Source organism: Urocampus carinirostris, chromosome 4, assembly GCF_059441175.1.
Source record: "Urocampus carinirostris isolate Australia breed hairy pipefish chromosome 4, RoL_Ucar_1.0, whole genome shotgun sequence".
NCBI classification, from domain to species: domain Eukaryota; kingdom Metazoa; phylum Chordata; class Actinopteri; order Syngnathiformes; family Syngnathidae; genus Urocampus; species Urocampus carinirostris.
In genome coordinates, this window is record NC_142352.1 from 36,820,112 (window position 1) to 36,844,613 (window position 24,502).

Here is a 24,502-nt window from a genome sequence, read left to right on the forward strand (position 1 = left end):
TCAACACAGTCGACAGGGTGAAGGGAGCCCCAAAAAACACTCAAGGGTGGAGTCACTCCACCCTTGAGTGTTTTTTGGGGCTCCCTTCACCCTGTTCCTCATTTTTGAATAGTTTGTATAATTTTCATACTTTGAATTGCATAAAACACCTATATAAAATAAATCTAATTTCTGATTCATTTTTTTGGAAATAAAAAAACATTCCAGGGGAGATCCCATTACTAGTTATCACCCACAAGCAAAGCAAGGGTGGTGATGAATATTGTTTGTTTGTGATCCAAGTATATATGTATGTCTGTCTGTCTTTCCACGAAACTGACTCAGCACTTTTGGTGTTGTTTACTCAGCATTTTTTCCAGAGAAAACCATTTGACTCTCTAAGGCAAGAATAACAATGAATATCCACGCTAGCTTTTAAGACACTCTGGTAGTTACCCCGGATGTGAAAACTGCCCCAAAAAAGCTGAAATTGACTTTTTGGATTTGCTGATTCACAGGTAGACTTTATACTCTCTTAGGCCAGAAACGAATGTATTTAATTTTCCGTTATGTGTGTTTGTCAATTTCATGTTTAGGGATATTGGGTGAGGGTTTCTTATTGTGCATTAAAAAGTTTTATACAGCACTTTGAGTTGCATTCCGGTGTCTGCAAAGTACTATACAAATACATTTGATTTAGTTAGTTATGGTGGTATTAAACATGAAAGTGCTCACATCAAGGAAGTTCAAAACGAGCATTTCAAATATGTGATTTATTTCCGACAAAAAATAAGATACAGTAACAAAGCTTTTGATATCTTTGAATAACTTCATTTTGTTTAAAAGACCTTTGTTTTGTTAAAATCAGTTAAAGACACAGATAGCCGTCCTTTGGAGAACCAGCAACAGGCCACTCAGGTATTCGCACAAAAAACAGACAAAAACACATATTTAGTCACGTCAGGAAGGTTAGAAAAGATGTGCTTCACATGATCAAAAGTAGGGACAAATATTTACACAAACAAGAGAAAACGGTTCTTAAAAAAATAACAATAAGTCACAAACAGACGTGGACAGGCTTGACATACATTTCACATCAACACTTAAATAGAACATCAGGTAACTTTTGGACTGGCTGTGCAAATTTTTTCCTCTCTTCTTTTGATTCCAACAAGTAAGCTCGCTGGAGGAACGCTCACATGTAGTGTGAAAAGAAAAACAAAATGGCTTCCGCCTTACTTGGGGAGTGCATACGGTTCCTAAGTGCAAATGGTTGCTTTGACACCGAGCAGCAGTAGCATGTCCTGGGACAAAACCTGGACCACAGATATTGCTTAAGAATGGTCCCCTTGTCTCCTTTTTAGTGGCGGGTGTGGTCTCCAAAAGGAAAAATGTCTGAAAGTGGGATGAGGAGCCGTCTTTGATGTCACCCGGGCCAACCTGGCCATGAGGCGACTCAGGCGTCTGAGATGCAGTTCTGGATTTTGTCCATCCACAACTGAGCGCTGGCCGAGTCCGGCGCGCAGAAATTGTACATGCGCTTGCTTGTCTTCAGCTAAAGAGAAAAAGGTTAAAAATAACAACTGCGTCATTATTTAACCAATCACATTCAAATTATCGTAAATTCTGGACACCAGAGCGCACCTGATTAACTCATTCAACATTTTTCTCTAATGGGAAAGCCATATAAACATATTGATTCATTTTGTAAACTTTAGCTATAATTACCGCATTTTCAGGACTATAAGGAGCACCGCAAAATCACAATGACTGATCAAATCGATAAACATCACTGACACCCACAGTGACTCAGTTAAAAACTTCGGTGTCATATTTGTCTTTTCAAACAAACGTTAAGAATATTACTAGAACCGCTTTTTTCCATCTTCGCAACATTGCTAACATTCGCCCTAAACTGTTGTCAGTTGGATGCAGAGATTATAATTCATGCGTTTGTTTCCTCCCGTCTCGATTACTGTAATGCACTACTCTCCGGTCTCCCGAAGTACAAAATCAAGAGCCTTCAGCTAGTAAAAAATGCTGCAGCGAGGCTTTCAACTGAGACAAGAAAGTTTGATCACATTACCCCGATTTTAGCTAAGCTGCATTGGCTTCCTGTTAGCTGAAGATGTGTTTTTAAGGTTCTGTTGGTAGTATAAAAAAATCATGCATGGACTTGCTCCTTCATATCTTTCAGATTTAATTTCCCCGTATGTTCCGGTCCGGAGCCTTTGCTCTGAAAATGCTGGTCTATTAGTGATCCCAAGAGCCATGAAGAGATCCGCAGGTTCGAGAGTGTTCTCCATTGGGCTCCGGTGCTGTGCAATGCTCTTCCCCCGGAGATTCGATCCGCAACCTCAGTGGAAATGTTTAAATCTAAGATTAAAACACACTTCTACTCTATAGCATATGAATAACCTATATTTTATGTTGACAATATATGTGTATTATTTGCCCTCCTGTAGGTTTCATATCAGGGGATGGTGTCACAATAGTCTGTAGTTTGCAATAATCTGTGGTCTGTGCAGCCCTTTGAGACTCTTTGTGATTAATGGCTATACAAATAAACATGATTTGACTTTATTTTGCAAAACATTGTACGCAACGGGAATCAAACCCCTGTAGTGGCAGCGAGAGTGACCATACTTTACCACGAGACCACCAGTGGTACAAATAACATATGAAAAGACATTAAAGGTCTTCATAATCGTTGTTCTCTAAATGCTGTAACCAGATCACGAATGTGAATGAAACCCTGTCTTATTAGATTTCCCAGTGTAAACAAATGTTTGAATTTAATTTAATATCTGACTCCCCTATATACTTTTTGCAAAGTAAAACACACTTCAAGCCAATTGTGTTGTGTGGCTTTGGGAGACTGCAGAGGAATGCAACACGTATTAGTCATGTTAGTTGTGTTGAAATTCTAATGTATTTACTGGAAAAGTTTTCCGAGCGTTATTAAAGTTTTCTTTTCAACTTACAACAAATATTCTTGGTTTGCTTTTGCGCGAGTAAAATTTCTCACGCCAATATTTAAGCTTTAACAGCAAACGAAATCCGGCTCCAAAATATCAGTTAACGGCCTTATTATTAATAATCGGTATCGGCCCGAAAAACCCTAATCGGTCGATACTTGGTAAAAATGGCGTGATAATGGGAGTTCTAATGCCATTTTGCATGTCATCTGAACCACTAGTGGTTGAGTGGTAATATGTCGACCCGCTCACCACCACAACCTGGGTTTGATTCCCATTGCATCCGATGTTTAGCAATTTAGGCCAGTGCCACATATTAATGCATTGCATTATTAAGTACCCGTACACACGAAAGGCCTTATAATCCGGTGCGCCTTATGGTGCGGAAAATATAGTAATAAAACAATGCTAATGTGCGGGCGTAAGCGATAAAGACTTACGTCAAAGAAAGCTTTTTCGCTGATGTGTTTAGGTGCTCCGGTGGTTGGCATGGCGGTGAGAACAGACTCAACCTCCGCCAGCTCGATGTGACCCCGACAGTTGGTGTCTTCGCCGGTGTCGTAGTACCTCATCTGTCGAGGACGACAGCCCGAGTCACAATCTGTCGCTTGCTTTTTTGACGCCCCCTGTCGGGGAGTGGCCTCACCTGGTGCTTGGTGATGTCCAGCACGAACCAACGAGGTTTCCAACCTTTCAGCAAGGCTCCACGCTTGAACAGGACACCTTCAAAAGACCTGAGTGGAGAAAAACATGTCTAAATCTCATACTAGTGCCGAATGTCATATAAATATGCATTTTTAAAGAAATTACTCATATGTCCAGGGATTTTTGATGCTCAACTAGAGAGAACTGACATAATTTGCTGCCATTTTGCTGCTGCAGGTAGACCAAAAAACAAAAACCTTGTGAAGGATTGGAGGGGAAAAAATAAGAAGAAAATTAGTTCTTTATGGTCACTTTGAGTCTCCGTAGTTTGTATTCTTCCTTGCGCTTTTGAGCACTCGTTTTCAGTTGCACAAACAATACATTGACATCTAGTGGTCAAATAATACACACTGTCCCTTTAAAATGAGCAGAATGCTCAAGTCCTGCTTTAATTTTATGTGTTGCTTTAAGAATTTGTTTTGATGGGTAAAAACAAACTGTGATACCTAGATTATTTGACAACAGAAAAATACATGAAAATGTATACAGATCAGAAAATAATCCCTAAATGAGGAAAATATTTTCCTAATGTAGCTTTTCTAGATTTGAGGAAGTGCACTGATTTGGTGTTCCATTTGAAACATGTTTAATATATTATATATATATATATATATATATATATATACACATATACATACATAATTCTTTGAAGCTATATTTTAAAATCCCATGTAGCCTTTTGATTGCCTTCAAGTACCCCGAGGGTATAAAACAACACCTAGTATACTTGGTACACTGCAAAGTAATCTCAAATTCTTAAACATGCAAAATATGAGAAAATAGTACATGTTTTTTTGCATAAAATCTCTATGTATGTCTTTAGTATATTACAATTATTTTCCAATATAATGCATTTTGAAGACAGCAAGTCTTGTTTTTGTAATCTGAGCTGTGACATCATCGGAGGAACACAAGTACCCTAGCAAGCCAGTCGCCAAATTGTTTTACGTGTTTGTCAAAGAGGTTACGAGTGCTTTAAGTGAACTTTTGGCTGTTTTTGTGTATAATGCCGCGGCATTGTGTTGCACTTGCATGCAGTAATGGTGCAACAAATAGCAAGCAGCCAAAAAAGGGCCTATCCGGCAAGAAAACACACAGAGAGCCGCCAAAAGATGGCTATCTGGGACCAAACAACGAAAGACGGCCGTAGCTTTGGCATTTTGGAAAAAAAAAACACTTGAGCAGCCAGGCTAACTGGGAACAATCAGCGAAAAGCTGCAACTGGGAAGAATTCGAAGCTTGCCGGGAATAAAAAAAACCAAGGAACATGAAAACTGGTGCTGACGGCAGGCTTGGTTGCCAAACAACACATACATGGTGGGCATCTAACTAGCGCCAACCGGGAGCAAATACAGGGAGTGCAGAATTATTAGGCAAGTTGTATTTTTGAGGATTAATTTTATTATTGAACAACAACCATGTTCTTAATGAACCCAAAAGTCTCATTAATATCAAAGCTGAATATTTTGGAAGTTGGAGTGGGGCTTTTTTAGTTTTAGCTATTTTAGGAGGATATCTGTGTGTGCAGGTGACTATTACTGTGCATAATTATTAGGCAACTTAACAAAAAACAAATGTATACCCATTTCAATTATTTATTTTCATCAGGGAAACCAATATAACAGCTCAACATTCACAAATATACATTTCTGACATTCAAAAACAAAACAAAAACAAATCAGTGACCAATATAGCCACCTTTCTTTGCAAGGACACTCAAAAGCCTGCCATCCATGGATTCTGTCAGTGCTTTGATCTGTTCACGATCAACATTGCGTGCAGCAGCAACCGCAGCCTCCCAGACACTGTTCAGAGAGGTGTACTGTTTTCCCTCCTTGTAAATCTCACATTTGATGAGGGACCACAGGTTCTCTATGGGGTTCAGATCAGGTGAACAAGGAGGCCATGTCATTAGTTTTTCTTCTTTTAGACCCTTTCTTGCCAGCCACGCTGTGGAGTACTTGGATGCGTGTGATGGAGCGTTGTCCTGCATGAAAATCATGTTTTTCTTGAAGGATGCGGACTTCTTCCTGTACCACTGCTTGAAGAAGGTGTCTTCCAGAAACTGGCAGTAGGACTGGGAGTTGAGCTTGAGTCCATCCTCAACCCGAAAAGGCCCCACAAGCTCATCTTTGATGATACCAGCCCATACCAGTACCCCACCTCCACCTTGCTGGCGTCTGAGGCGGACTGGAGCTCTCTGCCCTTTACCGATCCAGCCAGGGGCTCATCCATCTGGCCCATCAAGACTCACTCTCATTTCATCAGTCCATAAAACCTTAGAAAAATCCGTCTTGAGATTTTTCTTGGCCCAGTCTTGACGTTTCAGCTTGTGTGTCTTGTTCAGTGGTGGTCGTTTTTCAGCCTTTCTTACCTTGGCCATGTCTCTGAGTATTGCACACCTTGTGCTTTTGGGCACTCCAGTGATGTTGCAGCTCTGAAATATGGCAAAACTGGTGGCAAGTGGCATCATGGCAGCTGTACGCTTGACTTTTCTCAGTTCACGGGCAGTTATTTTGCGCCTTGGTTTTTCTACACGCTTCTTGCGACCCTGTTGACTATTTTGAATGTAACGCTTGATTGTTCGATGATCACGCTTCAGAAGCTTGGCAATTTTAAGAGTGCTGCATCCCTCTGCAAGATATCTCACTATTTTTGACTTTTCAGAGCCTGTCAAGTCCCTCTTCTGACCCATTTTGCCAAAGGAAAGGAAGTTGCCTAATAATTATGCACACCTGATATAGGGTGTTGATGTCATTAGACCACACCCCTTCTCATTACAGAGATGCACATCACCTGATATGCTTAATTGGTAGTAGGCTTTCGAGCCTATACAGCTTGGAGTAAGACAACATGCATAAAGAGGATGATGTGGTCAAAATACTCATTTGCCTAATAATTCTGCACTCCCTGTAAATCAGGAGAGCCCTCAGCAGCCCCGACGTTAACGGGGAACTAGTAGGACAAAACACGGGCGGCAAAAAACACAAAAGAAAAAACCTCAATTGCATGCCTCCAAGTAGAAATGAGCAGTATGCGATTCCTTGTCACTAAAATCGCTGTCTGTTTTGGAGCTCCCACAAATGTTGTCATAATGGAATTTGCCATTTTGAAAGCGTTGTGTTCCTTCTATGGCGTCACAATTCTCAAGCAAATAAGCCAGATGGGTCAACTACGGGACTAAATTTCTTAAGTCGCCCAGCACGTAGAATACTTTGTAACATATTTGCTAAATTGTGGGGAGGAAAGCTTAATCTGTATCCCTAATGGGGGAAAAAAACACTTTGGAAACACCTTTAAAGAGAAGCCTCGCGGTAGAAGTTTTCGTCCTAAATTCAATGCATTCATGGAAATTGTACATGAGTATGGGGCCACATTCCCGGGCGCTGACTCAAAAGCGAACCCGAGCCAAGTGAATCAAATTATATTTCAGCCGTGGGGTTGCCGGTGCACCTGTTCTCCTCGCTTTTGGGGGTGAACTGGTTGTAAAGTGTCGCGGCGCGGCGGTTGATCCCATTGGACGTGGCTGTGCTGCGGTCGTCCACCAGGCTACTGTCAGGCAGGTGCAGCATGGAGCGCCGGTGCAGAGCTTGCAGGCTGGACGTGGGAATGAGCCCGGAAATGGACAGCGGCTGCTTGCAGAGCTATAAAGTGGGACAAAGACCGCAGATGAGGCTTTAGAAATGATAAATTGTGAAATTAATCGTGTTTTCACAACCATAAGTCGCACCTAAAATCTCAGATTTTCTTCAAATTCTGCATTGTGAAGCTGCTGCCATTCACACTTAATGCTTAATTTGGATTTTTGGGGTGAAATCTGATATTTTTGTGAGATCGTTCACATGTCAAACTCAATGTGACTTCTATGCGTCTCCGTATCCAACGCCGCCATATCCCGCATGCCCAGATGAGGACACATGACGTCACGTGTAACGTATTGTTTGAGGATGCATTGCATTATTATGTACTCACGGACAACCTAACTGTAATCACAATTTCATGCGCCTTATATATGAAACATATATGACAAAACGGGTGTGTGCCTTATTATGCGGTTAGGCTTCATAGTGCAAAAAATACAGTATTTAGAGTTTGAAGAGACTTGACTTACACTTCCTTCTTGCTTAAGGTCTTCCTGGATGCTAATGAAGACTCGATCCAGAGTGGTTTGCCACCTCTCAGGGGTTTGGTTCATCTCATCTTCTAGCTTCTCGATGTCCTGTTGTGCACGAGAACATGTGTTTACTTCCAGGCAGATAAGACACCTTTACCTTGGTTTTGCGAGTCTCACGGCGAGCAGCTTGGTGATGGCGTCAGGCTGAGCACGGCTCACGCTGCTGTAGCAAGGCCACACGATCTGCCTCTTGCTGCTGGAGAGGGTATGAGCCTCCTCGGAGCTGTCCAACCTTGCCGCCGTCAGCCTCCAGTCATAACAGGGACCTGTTGATAGCGTCTCGTCCGTGAAGAAGTCCCACTTGTTGAGGTTGGGGATGGCGATTGATGGTCTGAGGATGGTCTGGGGAATATAAGAAGCAATTTGAAGGTCTAACTTGTCAACATATTTATCACAAAAAACTTTTTTTTTTCCAATGTGTAAAACGACATTGGTTTAATTCCAAGGGTTTCTGGTCTATCAATCCATTCATTATCTGCACCGTTTATCCAAGGTCGCGGGGGTGCTGGAGCCCAACCCAGCTATCTCCGGGCAGTAGGCCCTGGTTGCCAGCGAGTCACACAGAGACAGACAACTCACTCGCTCATTTACAATTAGGACCGGCCAATTAACCTGACATGCATGTTTATGGTATGTTGAAGGTAACCGGAAACCACTCAACCGCCGTGCCGCCCAGTTTATGGTCTATTAACAAAAGAAATTAAAATTAAATTTAACATGTATATTTATTCATAAATGCATAAAATATAATTTGGACTAGCCTCCATTATCTTTTAATCTCTTGCATTGCCGAGGTCATGGAATCATTGATCAATCATAACCAAATGCAGCCCACGGCTCAAAAAGTCTTCCTACCCATGCTTTAATTGAATGTATACCCCATACAAATGGCATACACTGGACAGATGGTGTTTGGAAACTATTAAGTAGAAGGAGAAGCTTACTTCGCTTTCAGATGCATTGTAGAGAAAGTTGAAGAAGATGGGGCTCCTGCGATGCATTCTGTTGACGCATTCCCAGATGCAGATGCCTTTTCTCCCCTGCTTGTCGCCCTTATCATCGAACAACAAGCCTGTCGGACGAGAAGAGACTTTTAACCCACAAGAAATATAGCTTCCATTGATTGTTTTACTTGTCTTGAAATGATTGAATGCCAAAGGGATTTATTATTTCGATTTGGGAGTGCGAACGAGAACAATGTGGCTTGATGATAGCACTAACAAAGTGACTATTCAAAAGAAAGATTCATCAAACAAAACAAAATAAAAACAAATCCCTGCTGACTCAAACCGCAAAAGAATACCGACCGTGTTCCAAGCGCTCGTAGTCAGAGTCCAACAGGAAGTTCTTGAAGCGGTTAGAGATGTGATGATAGGCCAGGAACTTGAGATAGTACTGATTAAACTCAAAGTCCACAGGGTGCTGCATCAAAACCTGATGGGAGGCACAGACACAAAAAACGCAGTTATGACACTGTTGAGAATAACGGTATATTTTCCTGTAATAGGTCATTTAATTCATTTCAATGTCATAATTCTTACAGACAGTGCAATATTATGTGTTCTTATGATTTTTTTCCCCCTGAGAGTTTAGATAGATTATGTTTCTGCATCTGGAAGCTGCGTGACATTTAGCTGGCTCATAAACCCTCCCTCCAAAATTGAGGACCTTCTTAAAAATATATTTAATAACATAACGGCTAAACCTGAAAATATATAACAGATATAAAGATTTAACTCTGGTAATAATTCTATGCAAAGTAATTCATGTACACCAGATGACGTACTTGCGATGTCTCCAGTGATCAGCTGTTACAATGTTTTACGATGAACTAACAGCTCTGTTTACAGCAGTGTGGAGTTGACCCAGAAATACCAAAAAGATGACAGAATATAATCCTGCTTCATAAAACTGTCTTGATTTGAGCCACCCAACGTGTTCTTGAAATTGAATGTTACTTTCATATTACACTTACACTTCATTAAGGCACTTAGTGTGCTGAGGTTTGCTCTGTCAATCTTTCCACTGTTGTGATTGGAGCAAGAAATTAACCGGAAACCTTTTTACGGATCTGAAAACACCCTTGATGACCTTTTACACGTAATGCAACATTATTGTTGTTCTAGTTCTCGTTAGATGAGAGAGCGGCACACTATGTTTTCCATTGGTGCGAGTAAAGATGTAAGTTGGTCACACAGTACAGGATTTGGTCGCATCCCAATAGTGGTAAGATCTTAAGCCAGAGAAATTTCAGGTCGGGTATAGATGGTCAATCATTACATTCAGGTTTGGACCGGGCTTTTCTGTTGCTGCCTTTTAAAAAAAAAATATTCTCCCATTAACATTTTTCTTCATGGAGGATTTGCGCAATCGATTCTGCCCTCCTCTTGCGCGAGGCACTCCGCGTACGAGCCCTCGGAGAAGCACCCCTCATCTTCTTCCGGAGTCTTCACAAAAAAATAATGAAAATTCGGGTTTCCTTCGGGCTCAGTTCCTCAAAATTCACTTGTCGGTCTCAGGCTGGGTCAGGCTTTAAAACCCGTTGGGTCAGGCTGGATTTTATTTTAGGCCCGATCTTCCATCCACATCTTTAAAAACCTACAGTGAAGCAGGTGAGGGAGTGGTCTGAGGGGGCAATGGAGGCACTACAGGACTGCTTTGATTGCACTGATTGGGACATGTTTAAATCGGCTGCCACTTACAACAACAAAATAAATATAGATGAGTACGCCATTTCTGTGTCAGCCTATATCAGTAAATGCGCAGAAGACGTCAGCAATACCAAAACTATATGCACCCGTGCCAATCAGAAGCCCTGGATGACTGCTGAGATACGCAAACAACTAAAAGTACGGAACCTTGTCTTTAAATCTGGTGACAAGGAGGCGCTGAGATCAGCGAGGGCTAACCTGAACCGTGCTATCAGACTAGCAAAGCGAACGTACAGTCAAAAAATCCAGGAATGTTTCCTCAATAAAACCAACACCAGGGATATGTGGAAAGGCATTCAGGCCATTACCAAATACAAGCCAACCACCGCCCCAGTGCAGGACACTAGCATGGACTTTCTGAATGACCTCAACAAATTCTTTGGAAGGTTCGAGGCACAAAACGGCACCACTGCAGCGAAAGCGGTTCCAAATCAGGACGAAAGAGCACTCCACCTGGACTCATCTGACGTGAGGAAGACCCTGAGAAGGGTCAACACAAGGAAGGCTCCAGGCCCGGACAACATTCCGGGGCGGGTACTTAGGGAGTGCGCCGATCAGCTGGCTTGTGTACTAACAGACATTTTCAACACCTCGCTAGACCAAGCCAAAGTACCATCATGCTTCAAATTTGCCAACATCATCCCAGTGCCAAAGAAACCCCAGATCTTATCATTCAACGATTACCGGCCCGTTGCACTGACTCCTATCATAATGAAGTGCTTTGAGAGACTGGTTAAAGAGCACATCACCTCCAGTCTCCCCTCCTCATTCGACCCCTTTCAGTTTGCCTACAGGACAAACCGCTCCACCAGGGATGCCATCTCCTCTGCGCTTCACCTGAGCCTGACACATCTAGAGGAGAAGAACACCCATGTGCGGATGCTGTTCCTGGACTTCAGTTCAGCATTCAACACCATCATCCCACAACATCTGGTAGACAAAATGAGACACCTGGGTTTCAACACCCCCCTGCGGAACTGGCTGCTGGACTTCCTTGGTGACAGACCCCAATCAGTGCGGATAGGTCAGAACAGTTCAGATGTCATCTACCTCAGCACGGGTTCCCCCCAAGGCTGCGTCCTAAGCCCCTTGCTGTTCACCTTGATGACACACGACTGCGTCCCTAGGTCCGCCACAAACCACATCGTGAAGTATGCTGACGACACAACAGTGGTGGGCCTCATCAGGGATGACAACGACCTGGCCTACAGAGAGGAGGTGGAGCAGTTGGTGGGCTGGTGCAGGGACAACAGCCTGGTCCTGAATGTTGACAAAACTAAAGAGATCATTGTCGACTTTAGGAAAAACCAGCCCAACCATGCCCCACTTTGCATCAACAACAAGGCTGTGGAGGTTGTCAGCAGTATCAAGTTCCTAGGGGTGCACATTACAAAAAAACTCACCTGGTCCGTGAACACTGCATCACTGGTTAAGAGGGCACAGCAGCGCCTGTACTTCCTGCGGAGGATGAGGAGAGCCCACCTGCCCCCACCCTCCCTCATCACATTCTACAGGGGCACCATAGAGAGTATCCTGACCAACTGTATCTCTGTGTGGTGTGGAGGCTGCAGCGCTACCGACTGGGGTAGTGTGAGGAGGGTAACGAGGACAGCAGAGAAAATAATCGGGACTACACTTCCCTCCATTCAGGACATTGGCCAGAAGCGCTGCCTATCCCATGCTAAGAACATTACCGGGGACCCCTCTCACCCCCATCATGGACTGTTCACTCTGCTAGCCTCTGGGAAGAGGTACTGCAGTGTGCGGTGCAGGACCACCAGGCTCCGCAATAGTCTAGTCCCCCTGGCCATTAGACTGTTAAATGGTCAATCTAACATATAGTTAACTTAAATCTAAACGGCTGCTAATCTGACTTTTTGCACTACTGGCAGTTTTTTATAGCTTGCCACTCCTTGCACATTGCTCTCTGCACTATTGTAATTACAGCGTTATTGTTACAGTGTTAATGTTACTGTGTACCTGACTTGTTAACCTGACTCCCCATTTTGCACATCTGGTTAGCTACTCTTCTTGCACTATCGGCACTATGGTAAAAAATACATAGAAATCTATGCCATACACCTGCAAATATGTAAAATATTTTTTATAAAGTGCAAAAATAAAATAAAATAAAGGAGCAACATCGGAGGAGAATTAGAGTACTTTGTTGGATCAAGAAAACCTCGCTCATTTTTATTGTCTTTATCCTTTTGCACATGTTTACCTTTTCAATTAGTTTTACCTGAAGTGAAAGGAGAAGCCCTACAATTTAGTTATACTTGAATAAAAACAATAAAGGCACACATCAAAATACAGTCCCGAGTTTTCCTCTGATGGATCATAGTACCACTCAGAGTGCAAGCGTTCTAAATGTTTGACTTCTCTTTCCATAAGTCACTCACTGATTGTTCCAACTTGCATGTGATAATTGCATGTGAAATGGATCCTGGGTTGCATATATGCATGTCTATTTTAGGCTGTGGTTTTAATACACACCCACAAATTGGATACATTTAGGTTGGGAATTTTAATGGCTAACCAATGTGCCAATCAACCTTTGAATCAGTCACTATTGGCTAAGGATTTTTGAAGTGAAAGTTATGTCTGTTTACTAAATACAGGCAATCAAAGGCTATGGCAGGATAAGGACTGTGAAAAAAAATGCTTGAGTCTGTTTATTTTTCAAAGGAAATCATGGAGCGAGACTAACTGATTACAACAAGGTTCATCAAGCGATGTAGGAATGCTTCTAGGTAGAATTTTTTTCAATCTGTCAGCATCATTATATGTTTTGGAGTAAATATTTTACACTGATGGATTCATTGGACTCTCGTGAATGTAACCATACAATGTTTGGGAATAATTGTTTCATTAGTAGAATATTAAGACACCTTTTGGGTGAGTTATAAAGGCTTTATAGTTTTCAGGCACCTTGTTTCAGATTGACCTCTCTGATGAGTACATTGTAAAAAGGCTCACATGTTGAATCCCAAGAGTTCAACCTTTCCAATTATATACTGGGGACGTATATCAGTGACTGGTGACATCGTGAAGACACTAATTAGTTTATCAGTAGTCTGACTATTGGAACATTTATTGATTCCCTGTTGTAACCCTACACTCACTCACTGTAAATTTAGACACACTTGCACGTGAACAAATCCTACTGTCGAGCTGTGGAGATGACTTAAGGAAGCTCAAGTATGACAGCTAAATAATGTCCCAGCCAGGCCTGACATGTTTTTTAAAGAGAAAAACCCTGGTATGTGGTATAATGTGGTTCAAACTATATCAGGGGTGTCAAAGCCAAATGGACATTGTGAATTTTTTTTTAAAAATTGCAACAAGGCAGGACCGAACTGATTGAATGTTGAAAATGTTTAAAATGATGCATATAGTCTGGTGAACCCACTTAAAGCTGCTGAAAACGTAACAAATATGATCCAATATGATCATTTAAAGGGCAGCATGGCAGCGCAGTGGTTAGCGCGTCCGCGGCACAGTTCTATGGTCATGGGTTCAAATCTAGCAACCAGCCTTCCTGTGCGGAGTTTGCATGTTCTTCCCGTGCTCCCACATTCCAAGAACATGCATGTCATGTTGATTGGCTGGTCAAAATTGTCCCTAGATGTGAATGAGCAAGCGAGTTGTCTGTCTTAGTTCGTCTGCGACAGGCTGGCAACCTAATCAGAGTGTCCCTTGCCCACTGCTCGAAAAAAGCTGGGCTGGGCTCCCCGCGACCCTATTGAGGAAGGGAGGTGCAAATAATGGGTGAATGGATGATCAAATAAATACAACAATATTTTGCTATGTACTTTTCTCAGTACCGGAATTTAATTATTAACAGGCAAAAAAGATTAATTGACTCGATATAAAAATCTCCATCACATGAAAAAGGAACCATATAGCCAAGTAGTGTAAAGTTTCGATTTGAGAATGATACTCGACTGAAATATATTTTAAAATATGATTAGATTGAAATACAATAAAATTAAGTGCAAACATGTACAGTATAAGCCCAAAATACTTTCTTCAAGAAGAAGTATTGGTGAAAAAAATACACGATTCCAGAAGTATGCCACAATAATGAATCAAGATCATCTCAAGGGCTGGAGAATAGACATTTGTGAACTATATCAACGGTTCGTACACCCTTTTTATGAGTGAATTCAAGCACTTTTTAAAGACTTTCAAATTTTACAATCCCTTTAGTATCATTAAAAGATGAAATAGGGTGTGAATCATGTATTTTGCAGAGCCACAAATATATCTGCGATTTAAATATGAGGCTTTTTTTAATATTGCAAGTGCATTTATCAATATATTTATACACGTAATTTCAGATCTTGAGTAAATCGCGACAAAATTTGTTTTTGAGAGAAATCTCTCCCCATACAGTAGGTGTTGGGTAAAAAGTTCATCCTATTACGATTCCCTACTTCTGCAACTAACGATTTTTTATTAATCAATTAATTGGTCGATTATTCTTTCGATTAATCGCTAAATGGGATTTTTAAAATACACATTTTCAATTTCCTCCAATATTGAAATATTTAGTTTTGGACGGATAGAAAATGAGTGCACAAAACAACAGAATATTCTGTAATCTAAAACTATTTAAAGAATCTAAGTGTTTGTTAAAGTACATACAAAGGCATGCTATACACTTGCAATTGACTAAGATACTCTTTCTACCACATTATCCATAGATCAAGTTACATTCAGACTTATCATACAAAACAGGGAGCAAGAAATGTAATTTTATGTGTAGCGAATTTTTATCTGCCAAAAATATAAACCCACTTTTCAAACTGTTGAATGTTAAATCTTTAAATATGATAAATATTCCCATTGTACAAATGATATATAATATGCGTAAGAATCTGTCCCTTTTGTTGAGCAAAGCATGTCATATTATTACTTTTCTTTCAAATTTGGATATTTTATTTATTAATTTGTAATATTTTATCTTCAGAAGCACTTTCTGTTCCCTTGAAAAGTGTTAACTTAATACTGTTTGACTGTTTCATGCAAATTTTGTTTGTAATGTTGCAATATCCAACAAGAAATGCTATTGAAAAAAATTTCTCTGCCAGACCTAAGTTGAACTAGAACCCTACAACTTCACATTGACATCAAATGCACTCGTTTGCTTTGATTTAAGGTTCTCAATGGCTAATAAATCGAGCAATACGACAATGAGGTAATGAGTTGACAATTCTTTTCATAATCAATTTTAATCGATGCATTTGTACAGCCCTCCAATTCACCACTGGAAAAGGCTGCTTTAATTTTTTGCATGGCCCATAATAAATGTCCAACATTGAAATGTAATCTTTGCATTAATACACATTTATAATGCCCTGTTTAGCTGTAGCATGCATCTGTCCTCTTGGATGAGACCCGTGGGGGAAGATGACGCCATACAAACTAATACAAGCTGCCATTAATCATGAGAGAAGAAATGCAATGGCAAAACGAAACCACTAAAGGGCAGTGTCGGCGTAGTTTTTAAGCAGACTTGTTGGGAAACATTTCAACAATTTCAAGCATCAATAACAAGCACTTCACCAAAAATTGAAGCAATTTTCAAACCTTGAAAACAGGATTAAAATTCAAGCATTTCCAAGGATTCGTACGAACCCTTTATATAAGGTCTGTACAATCCAAAGCTCGTTATTCAGCGCACTTCATCTCACCCATTAGTAAGAAGTGGCCATTGATTACAGTATTTGAGGCCACCTTTGAAAGCTAGTTAAACAACAGCCGTTTCAGGACATGAAGCAGTTCTATTTTCAGCTATTATCTTAAACCTTCTTTAGAGCGCTCCAGAGGCCTCCCCACCCCAGTCCTGCTATCATCTGCTTAAATGACCCCCTTCAGAAGACAAATGAAGAAACTATGTGTTGATGTAATTGGGTGTGCAATCAAAATGAAACCTTTTGGAAAGTATGCGTTTGAGTGTTAAGCTCGTGTGTTTGCACTTCATTCCTAAAGCCCCCCACGCACACACAAGTCTTCCTCTCAATCCCCCGGACGGTACTTTTACACGTGTTGCTCCAAAAGAGTCGATATGTCGGAACACGCGAGCACAGATAGTTGTTTCCCGATCGCCAGGTTCACGCGCCATCTGGGCTGCAGCTCCACTGGTGCAATCTGAACTCTACATCCTTCGTTTATCCTTAGGAATTGAAAGTTTAAAACCAAATCAAATGTATGATTTTGCGCTTGCTCCGTTTTCAGGAATGTGATGATCTCACGTAGAATATATGAACGACACGGGGTCATCCTGAAAGAGGGGTCTATACTAGGCAGTGGGAGGGTTAAAATCTCACCTGGTGTACACAGTCCAAGAACTGCAAAAAGATTGGTGTGAAGCCACTGCCCTGACTGCTGGGACTCAGGTTGCTTCGTTGGCCAAACTTGTGGCCGAAGGAGAGCCACTCTTTCTCCAGCAGCACCTGAAAGCCCTCCAGAGTGCGGTAGAAAGGGTCGCTCAAGAGCTGCACGAGTGACATTACCTATGCAAATGACAACAGAAAAATTCAAATCCTGATAACGTTTCAAAAGAGAACTTTCTTCAACATCATTCCACTAAGCCTGAATGCCGCTTTTTAGAACAAGATTCAAAGGACTATGTATAAAATGACAATTCTTCCCTATTTTGAGTAATCATCCAAGTAGCTTTAGTTTTGCAACGTGATGCAAAACGGTGGAATTTTTTAGGTAGTGATGTTTTGGTGGTTTTGACTTCCAGTCGCAACCAAATAATCAAATAAGAAGCCTTTTGAAATCGAATGAGTTTATATTAATTTAATAGTGTCCAAACTATGGCCTGGGGACATTTGCAGCCCGCTGATGATTGCTTAGTAGCTCGGAGCATGAAATAAAAATGTTTTTCATTCTAAAAATGTGTCAAACTTAAAAAAAAAAAATTGAATATGCAAATATCTTTTGAATAGAATTGATCACCTTTTGTAAAAATGTAAACTAACCTGAGAAAAAAGCCTTTGTTGTTTTGTTTCTCTTCCGTTTCGAAAAGTTTGAAAAAAAATATATGGATTTTGCAGTGCTTGGTAAAGTACACCACACACAAACGTTCATTACAACGATTGGTTAGTGCTCTAAATAAACTCGCATTTAGTTCTATAGCTATTTAGAGTTCACATTTAAAATTTTGGGAGGTTGGGGATGGGCCTATTAGTTTTTCATTATTTCATAAATGGAAAACGTGCTTGTTACACGAGCAATTCGAGCTATGAGCATGATCTTGGAATGAATTAATCTCATACAAAGCGGTATCACTGTATGTGAAAAATGACAGAATTTAAGTGCGGATGTGCTCAAAGACCAGTCAATAGGAAGCAATCAGCATATTTGCGCTCCCTCCTTTGGAGCTGATCCCTACATTAGACTATTCATCTGCTATCAATAACTTATATAACAAGCTAGTTAAATTCAGGCCCACTCCACTTGCCCACACATGCTAAAGGTTTGGCCGGCTTTGTTGGCTGTGTCACCTCCAACGAGCCCTGACATAGAAGAAAAGAGAAGGGCGGAAGGGAGTAGGGCTGAAGTGGGTCATGGTTTGCCCTCGGGCTTTTATTTTAAAGTCCAACCCTGAAAACACAGAATCATAGATACAAAGTCAAGGTCGTTGAGAAAAAACAGACGGAAATGAGAGTTTTGTTTCCTGTCTGCTGGGTGTCTAAGGCCCGTGGGGAGCAGCCAGAGCACACTTACACCATGACTCTGATCAAAATATTTGCTAGATGAAGCAGCTGCCCGCAGAGAGAAGGCCTCAGTTCCAACATGAACCTGGCATAAAGAAATGTGTCTTTAAGACCAGCCCAAGGCTCAGACACCCCATAAACACTATGATGGCCATGCACTTGCAACACAAACACGGAAAGCATGAGCATGACGAAACACGCACCGCGAAAGGACCCTGACAGGTGTTTACATGCCTTGGAACCACAATCAGAACACTTTCTGATTGAAATCAGCATAAATCAGTGACATCAGGCTTTGAGAAGCTCAAGCCTTCTCAAAATATTTTGCATGATCTGTTCTGTGGTGACACAATGAGCTGGAGGATGAGCAGAGAAAACACATTTATGATTCACACATGGATGGATAAGAGGGGAGGGAGTCAGTCTCCATACCGTGTAACATTTTGACACGTGTAAGGATTTTGGGGGGACTTTCTGTGATGTTTGGTAACAGGATATTAAAGAAAATAATCTAACAGTGGGTAAGTGACACAACATAATTGAGAAGCACTGGATTAAAACAAGATTTTAGATTTAATGACATAGGTGCCAATGAATTCTGCTATGTGTTCAGTTAAAAACAAAGTGCATTTACATTTTCATCAATGTTTGAGAGAAACCCGTTTACTTTCTCTAGAACTGTTATCAATTTTGTCTTATTTTCTGACTTTTTTTTGCAAGGAATAACATTACTCCGGTGTATTGTTCTCACTTGTGTGGTAATGTCCCAGCCGTCCTCCAGACTGAGCAGCACAGATGATCCTCTATCCAAGAGGTCCACCAGGGTGAGAGCAAGCTGCAGGATCTTGTGAAGCTGTGACAAATGGGCATAGGGACTACTTATCTTGGCAGTAAATGATTTATAAATGTTGCTCATAACTTTTGCCTTGGTTTTGACCATTATCAACCTCACCTGTAGGATCCATTCTGAGTCCTCTAAGGCTTTGAGGAAGGTGTCTTCAGAATCAGAGGAGTTGGCACTGGGAGCACACGCCCTCAGCATCTTCTTAAAGGAGTTTTTCACTTGTCGAATGTCTGCAATGTCTACCGGCACCATTTCACAGCTCAGAGATGTGTCCACTCTGAGGCCCTGAGATATGTAACACAGAGCTTGAGCCTGTCATTGAATATCCAATAACTTTACATAAACAAATATGAACGTCAGTCCCGCCACATGTGTATGCTAACTAACAAGGCCGAATTTCAATCTTTCTTGGTGTTTTGGTGATCGCTTGCTGTCAAACTGACAAAATAAGAATGCTGACATCATAAGCCAGTCTGTGGCAATCATTGAGACTTCAATTAGCTGTTCAGTAAAACTGGTTGGTAAACGTACACTACTATCGCACGATCATCATGGAGTCAACATTAATCCTTGCGTGAGCACAAACAGTGTCTTACAAAAGTTCCTGGACTCCTTGAATCTTTCAATCTTCACCAGATTTATGTCTTATGTTAACATAGATTTTGTTATTTGTGTCAAAAATTAAAACGAACAACCCAACTATGAAGTGGAATTGAATGTTTTGGATACTTCATGAACAGATGCAGACCTAAAAAGGAGAGAGTCCTAATTTTTTTGACCATGTTGCATTAATAATTTGTCAAACCCCCCTATGCTGAAATTACATCTGCAATTTACCTGGTGTATGTTTACCTAATTGAAAGCTCTGCCCCCAGATTATCGATTCAGGTATTCATGTCTGACCTGGATACATTCATATTGTAGATTTGGCTTAATGTTTTGGATCATTATGTTGTTGGAAGACAAATCTCCATCCCACTTTTAAGTACTTGGCAGACTTCAATTTCTGGAAGAAATTCCAGAATAGTCTTGTATTCGGGCCGTATATGATTTCCATTTTTTCCCCCAGATGAACTTATCAACACCATGTTAATACAAAACAAAGTCATGATCTTGTGCTGCATTTCAGAGCTAAGCTTAATAACATGAATTAACAGCTAGTGCCCGTCACTTTACATTGCTCTCATATAATTCAAATAACATTTATGGTGACAACAAAAGATTAATTTTTGTACCCTTTTCTTTTGCTTTGTGGGGCGCAGTGGTTACAAATGAACGGTTTATGCAAATATGCAATTGTTAACTTGGATTTTGCAGCGTGAATTTTGGGCTGACAGCATATACCTACCCTCAAATTAGACTTCTCTCCAAAAACATAGAAAGCAGCTTGCTGCTTGAGTAGCTGAGCCTGTAGGCTATTACTCCCTCCAGGGAGCATCAAATCCTTCCCTGCTAGTCTGGCACCCACGTCTACTGGGGATGAGTGCTGGCTGAGCCTGCTGCTGCTGGACCTCAAGCTGGCCCACATGCCTGCCAAGACAACAACACAAACAAAAATTACAACATGTATCTTCACACAAACATGCACATGTTCACTCATGATGTACACATGATGTCAAACAAACCAAGACTGAGGGATGAACAACACATGCAGATGTAGTTTACATGCAGAGAAGCTCAGGTGATTATGTAAACACCTTCATTCTTTAAGTCTACTTGCAAAACAAGTTGTACCTTGAACCAGGCAGGCAGACATTAGAAGCAGGAGTTGATAGATTGTTTTTTAGCACGTCAACAAATGTAGATGCAGGTTTCCCACCATAAAGGCCATACACATTCTGACAAACACCGCAAACTACTCACATAAAGATTCAATCACAGCAATCATTTAATGTTGGTTTTTAATTTTAATCAAGTAAAAGACTTACTAATATCTAAAGCAAATACATTGCTGTCATCGATCCATCACATATTTTGATGTCAAATTAATTTGTAACCCTTGTTATTTTCATCCAGTGGGTATTTGGAATCAACATGCTTCACCAAACTCTTTGAAAGTAGAGGTAAGGCATTTTTTTGGCAAACATCTGGTTGGAATTTAATACTAAATTGAATCAATTCATTGGGGTTAGGAAGAAAACAAATTAATCTAAGATAATTTCAATTAATTGAATTACAAATCATCAAATCTTGTTCATTTAGTCATTAAACACTGGGACACTGGTGCCTTGATATCCTTAGTCTCCATCAAAAAAAAAAAAAAAAAAAAAAAAAAGGGGCAATTTATCTTTTCCAAGCTTTTCAAATAAGTAACATTTGGATTGTTCAATGTTTCTTAATTAAAAATAATAGCAAAACATAACCAAATCCTCAGGTACTTATCTGTATGAAAGAAAGAATAAGTGTCTATGACTACGGATATATAATTTTTAAGTCTAGTTGTGTTTTTCCATTCTTTGTGTTCATATAGCTTACAAACTTTACAACTCTACTGTTAATTTAATAGCAAGTCTATTATTTTTTGTTATAAGGCTATGAAGTAGATTTCATTTATTATGAACCCATTTTCTGTTTTGTTTGATAGTCAACTTCAACTCTAAGAAGTCTATATAAATAAATATTTTTTTTTTAAATAATTGCTCAGAATCCACAAAATATTTACTTGGCCTAAAGTGAATACCATGATACAATGCTTATAACTTTTTTGATCACTAGCCAAAGAAAAATCCTAGCAGGAATATTTGAATACTCCTAAAATAGCTAACTTGTATCCCTAGGACACAGATTATTACATGTTCTCATAGTTTTACCTACTGTGGTGTACAATATCGTGTAAAATCTTCGAGTGTGTCAAAACATTTAACAGGAACACCTGCTGCTCGATGACAACTGGAATTGATTTGCAGCCCCCCCAAGTCCATCATGAAGATAGAGGGTTAAGAAAAGTGGACAGAATGTATTGATTTGATGTAAAACGTACAACTCAAAAATATCTAACTGCTGACAATTACAGTCAGCCTTAGACTCCAGCATACACAAATAATCAAACGGTTTGAAGTAACGAACGTGGAGAATTTGTACAACCAATTGGTGTTTATTGTCTTGTTGTTTCACTCGGACCAGAATGAGTTACTCCCTATGAATTACTTTTAGACTTCATATGAGCTGTCTTCGCTAGATACAGGAATGGTCAGAGGTGCCTCATTTAATTTGATTCATGACAGTCTGCCAGGATAAACTGCTTCCTTCCCTCAGCAGTTTGCTTTTGGCTTCCAACTGACCACAGCGGGCCTTGCTGAGCCAACCTATTAGGCGTGGAATAGGCTGGATCAGAGCAGCCATTTGGGTTTGTGAAAACCACAGCTCCCAGACGTGCACTTATTTCACTCTAGTGATGATTAGTCATTAAAGTTTGCAGAATGGCGATATGCCTGGTTTCTGGTTAGTTTGTGAGAGGAAATATGAGGTGTTAAAATGAAAAAAAAAAAGGTGTGGATGCGGGGAAGTTGATAAGGCAGTTGCACTCTACCTTGGTTGTGGATTCTCTCTTTACTGGTAGGTTTCGGGTTTGAGTGAGTGAATAGTTTATCTCTGTACTCAAGCACTGCGTGGTGGTTGTGCAGAGGAATTCAGGATGTACATGAAAAATAATGTCAATGTCATAAAAACAATTCAGCTTGGTGTACTGTACGCAGGCATGCATAGTCAGAATGAAATGTTAAAGCTAAAGGTCAAAGATTGCACAAATCATTTACTAAACTTTACATTTTGAAAATGTTTGACATGGATATATTAATATACATAGTTATGTACGGTAGTGAGATGGTACATGTAACATTTTACTCCACAGAAACACAATGTGGCCATGAAAACAAGTCGAGGAAATTTTGCTAGCACATTTTAAACAAGTTGCAATGTAATTTCAAAAATGCTTTATTGCTCCATTTATTCCAGCATAGCAATGGCAGGTTTGAAAAAAGGCACATGAGAAAAATAGTCTGGAATGTGGATAAATATTTTGGGAAAGGTCATACTGGCAATTTACAAGGAACTAATGTGGGAGTGTGGCTATTAATTAGAGGTCGGTTATGTGTCCCATCCACTGCAGCGATTAAGGTTACGGCCACCTTTGGAGCGGTCAGTTTGGATTTCAAAAAGAACGTGCCGGGAGAATGAAGCAATGTTTCACAAGTTTGCAAATGCCAGATCAATGAAGCAGATTCATTTTTTAAAATACTTTTTTGGCAAGGATTGCCCCAATTTCACCATCGTTGTATCAAACAAAGGTCCCCTATTTGCACCAATATTGTATTCATAGACAAACCTGTGGTTCGTCCCAAAACAAATAATAAGCCCAAATGCATTTTTGCCATTGATCTACTGCATTTAAGTCATGACTAAGTTCTTAGACATGTACTGACGACTAGCATAATCCCAGTAGGCCAAGACAAATCATTCAGTGCTAATGGACTCTTCTGAAAGTTTCACATTCTTGGGCGATTACATTTACAGTAATATTTATCCGACAACAGGTTAATACAAGTCATAGTAGACTCATCAATCAACTTGCTCCACAATATGCACATTATGATGTAATAAAATTAGATTGCACCTATAAATATAACAAATAGACATCCCTGATTTTTTATTAAAAAATATTGTATGAAACTCACCTCCTCTAGTAAAGCTGTTTGAAAATGGGATGTCTAAATGGACCGGAGCCATCTTTGGCATTCTAGATGTTCTTCTCTCGCTCCCTGAGGACACACACAAAAAAAACAAAAAACGCACATGATGCAAGCATAAAAAACAAGCCAATGATCATTATTTTCCCCAAAGCACAAGAACAAGTTTAAATGTCAAATCTGCAGCTAGTCCAGAGTAAACAGTGAAGGGAGAGCAAAACTCGAACCTGACTTTTAAGTATAATTTGCTCATAGTGTTCGTCAAGCATTTACTTGCAGCGGTAAGCACACATTACATTGAGAAAAATTTCTAAGCTGCTGGTCAAAAGTTTGTAAAGAGGATACAAAAACATCTGAGGAAATGGATGGGCCTAGTGGTGACCTGTACTTTTTGCATAAACTTTTATTGTACACAATTCCTTCAAAATAGTAGACTAGAGGAATATCGGCCACAGTGCCTCATTGTCAGACAAAAACAAACACACTGCACGTGCATTCAATAAACGGGTATAAAACAAGCAGCAACTTGTGCAACAACACAAAGATTGATGGCAAAGCAAAAAGACAGAACCAAAATAAAGAGCGCATGACAGCATATTCTTCTAGTCAGAAAAAATAAATCCAGTTTGCCTCAATTCCAATGAAAACACAATTAAGATTTTCCCTATGGTGAGATGGTGTCACATAAATAAA

At 40.3% G+C, this 24,502-nt stretch overlaps 1 protein-coding gene across 5 annotated transcripts in view; it reads right to left on the reverse strand.

The window, feature by feature from the left end:
* Window positions 1–733: 733 nt before the first annotated feature.
* Window positions 734–24,502, reverse strand: part of sbf2 (SET binding factor 2) — a 105,015-nt gene continuing 81,246 nt past the window's right edge. For 2 of the 5 annotated variants that reach the window (XM_088334421.1, XM_088334423.1), the window contains exons 29-42: window positions 23,798–23,881; window positions 22,654–22,728; window positions 20,473–20,654; window positions 19,233–19,409; window positions 19,032–19,133; window positions 16,883–17,068; window positions 9,144–9,270; window positions 8,781–8,908; window positions 7,954–8,178; window positions 7,774–7,881; window positions 7,116–7,306; window positions 3,604–3,691; window positions 3,398–3,529; window positions 734–1,534 (exon numbers count right to left, since the gene is read on the reverse strand). In XM_088334421.1, the coding sequence (XP_088190547.1) occupies window positions 1,436–1,534; window positions 3,398–3,529; window positions 3,604–3,691; window positions 7,116–7,306; window positions 7,774–7,881; window positions 7,954–8,178; window positions 8,781–8,908; window positions 9,144–9,270; window positions 16,883–17,068; window positions 19,032–19,133; window positions 19,233–19,409; window positions 20,473–20,654; window positions 22,654–22,728; window positions 23,798–23,881 (1,904 nt within the window). In that variant the 3' untranslated portion in view covers window positions 734–1,435. The other 3 variants (XR_015850313.1, XM_088334422.1, XM_088334424.1) reach the window with 3 other exon arrangements.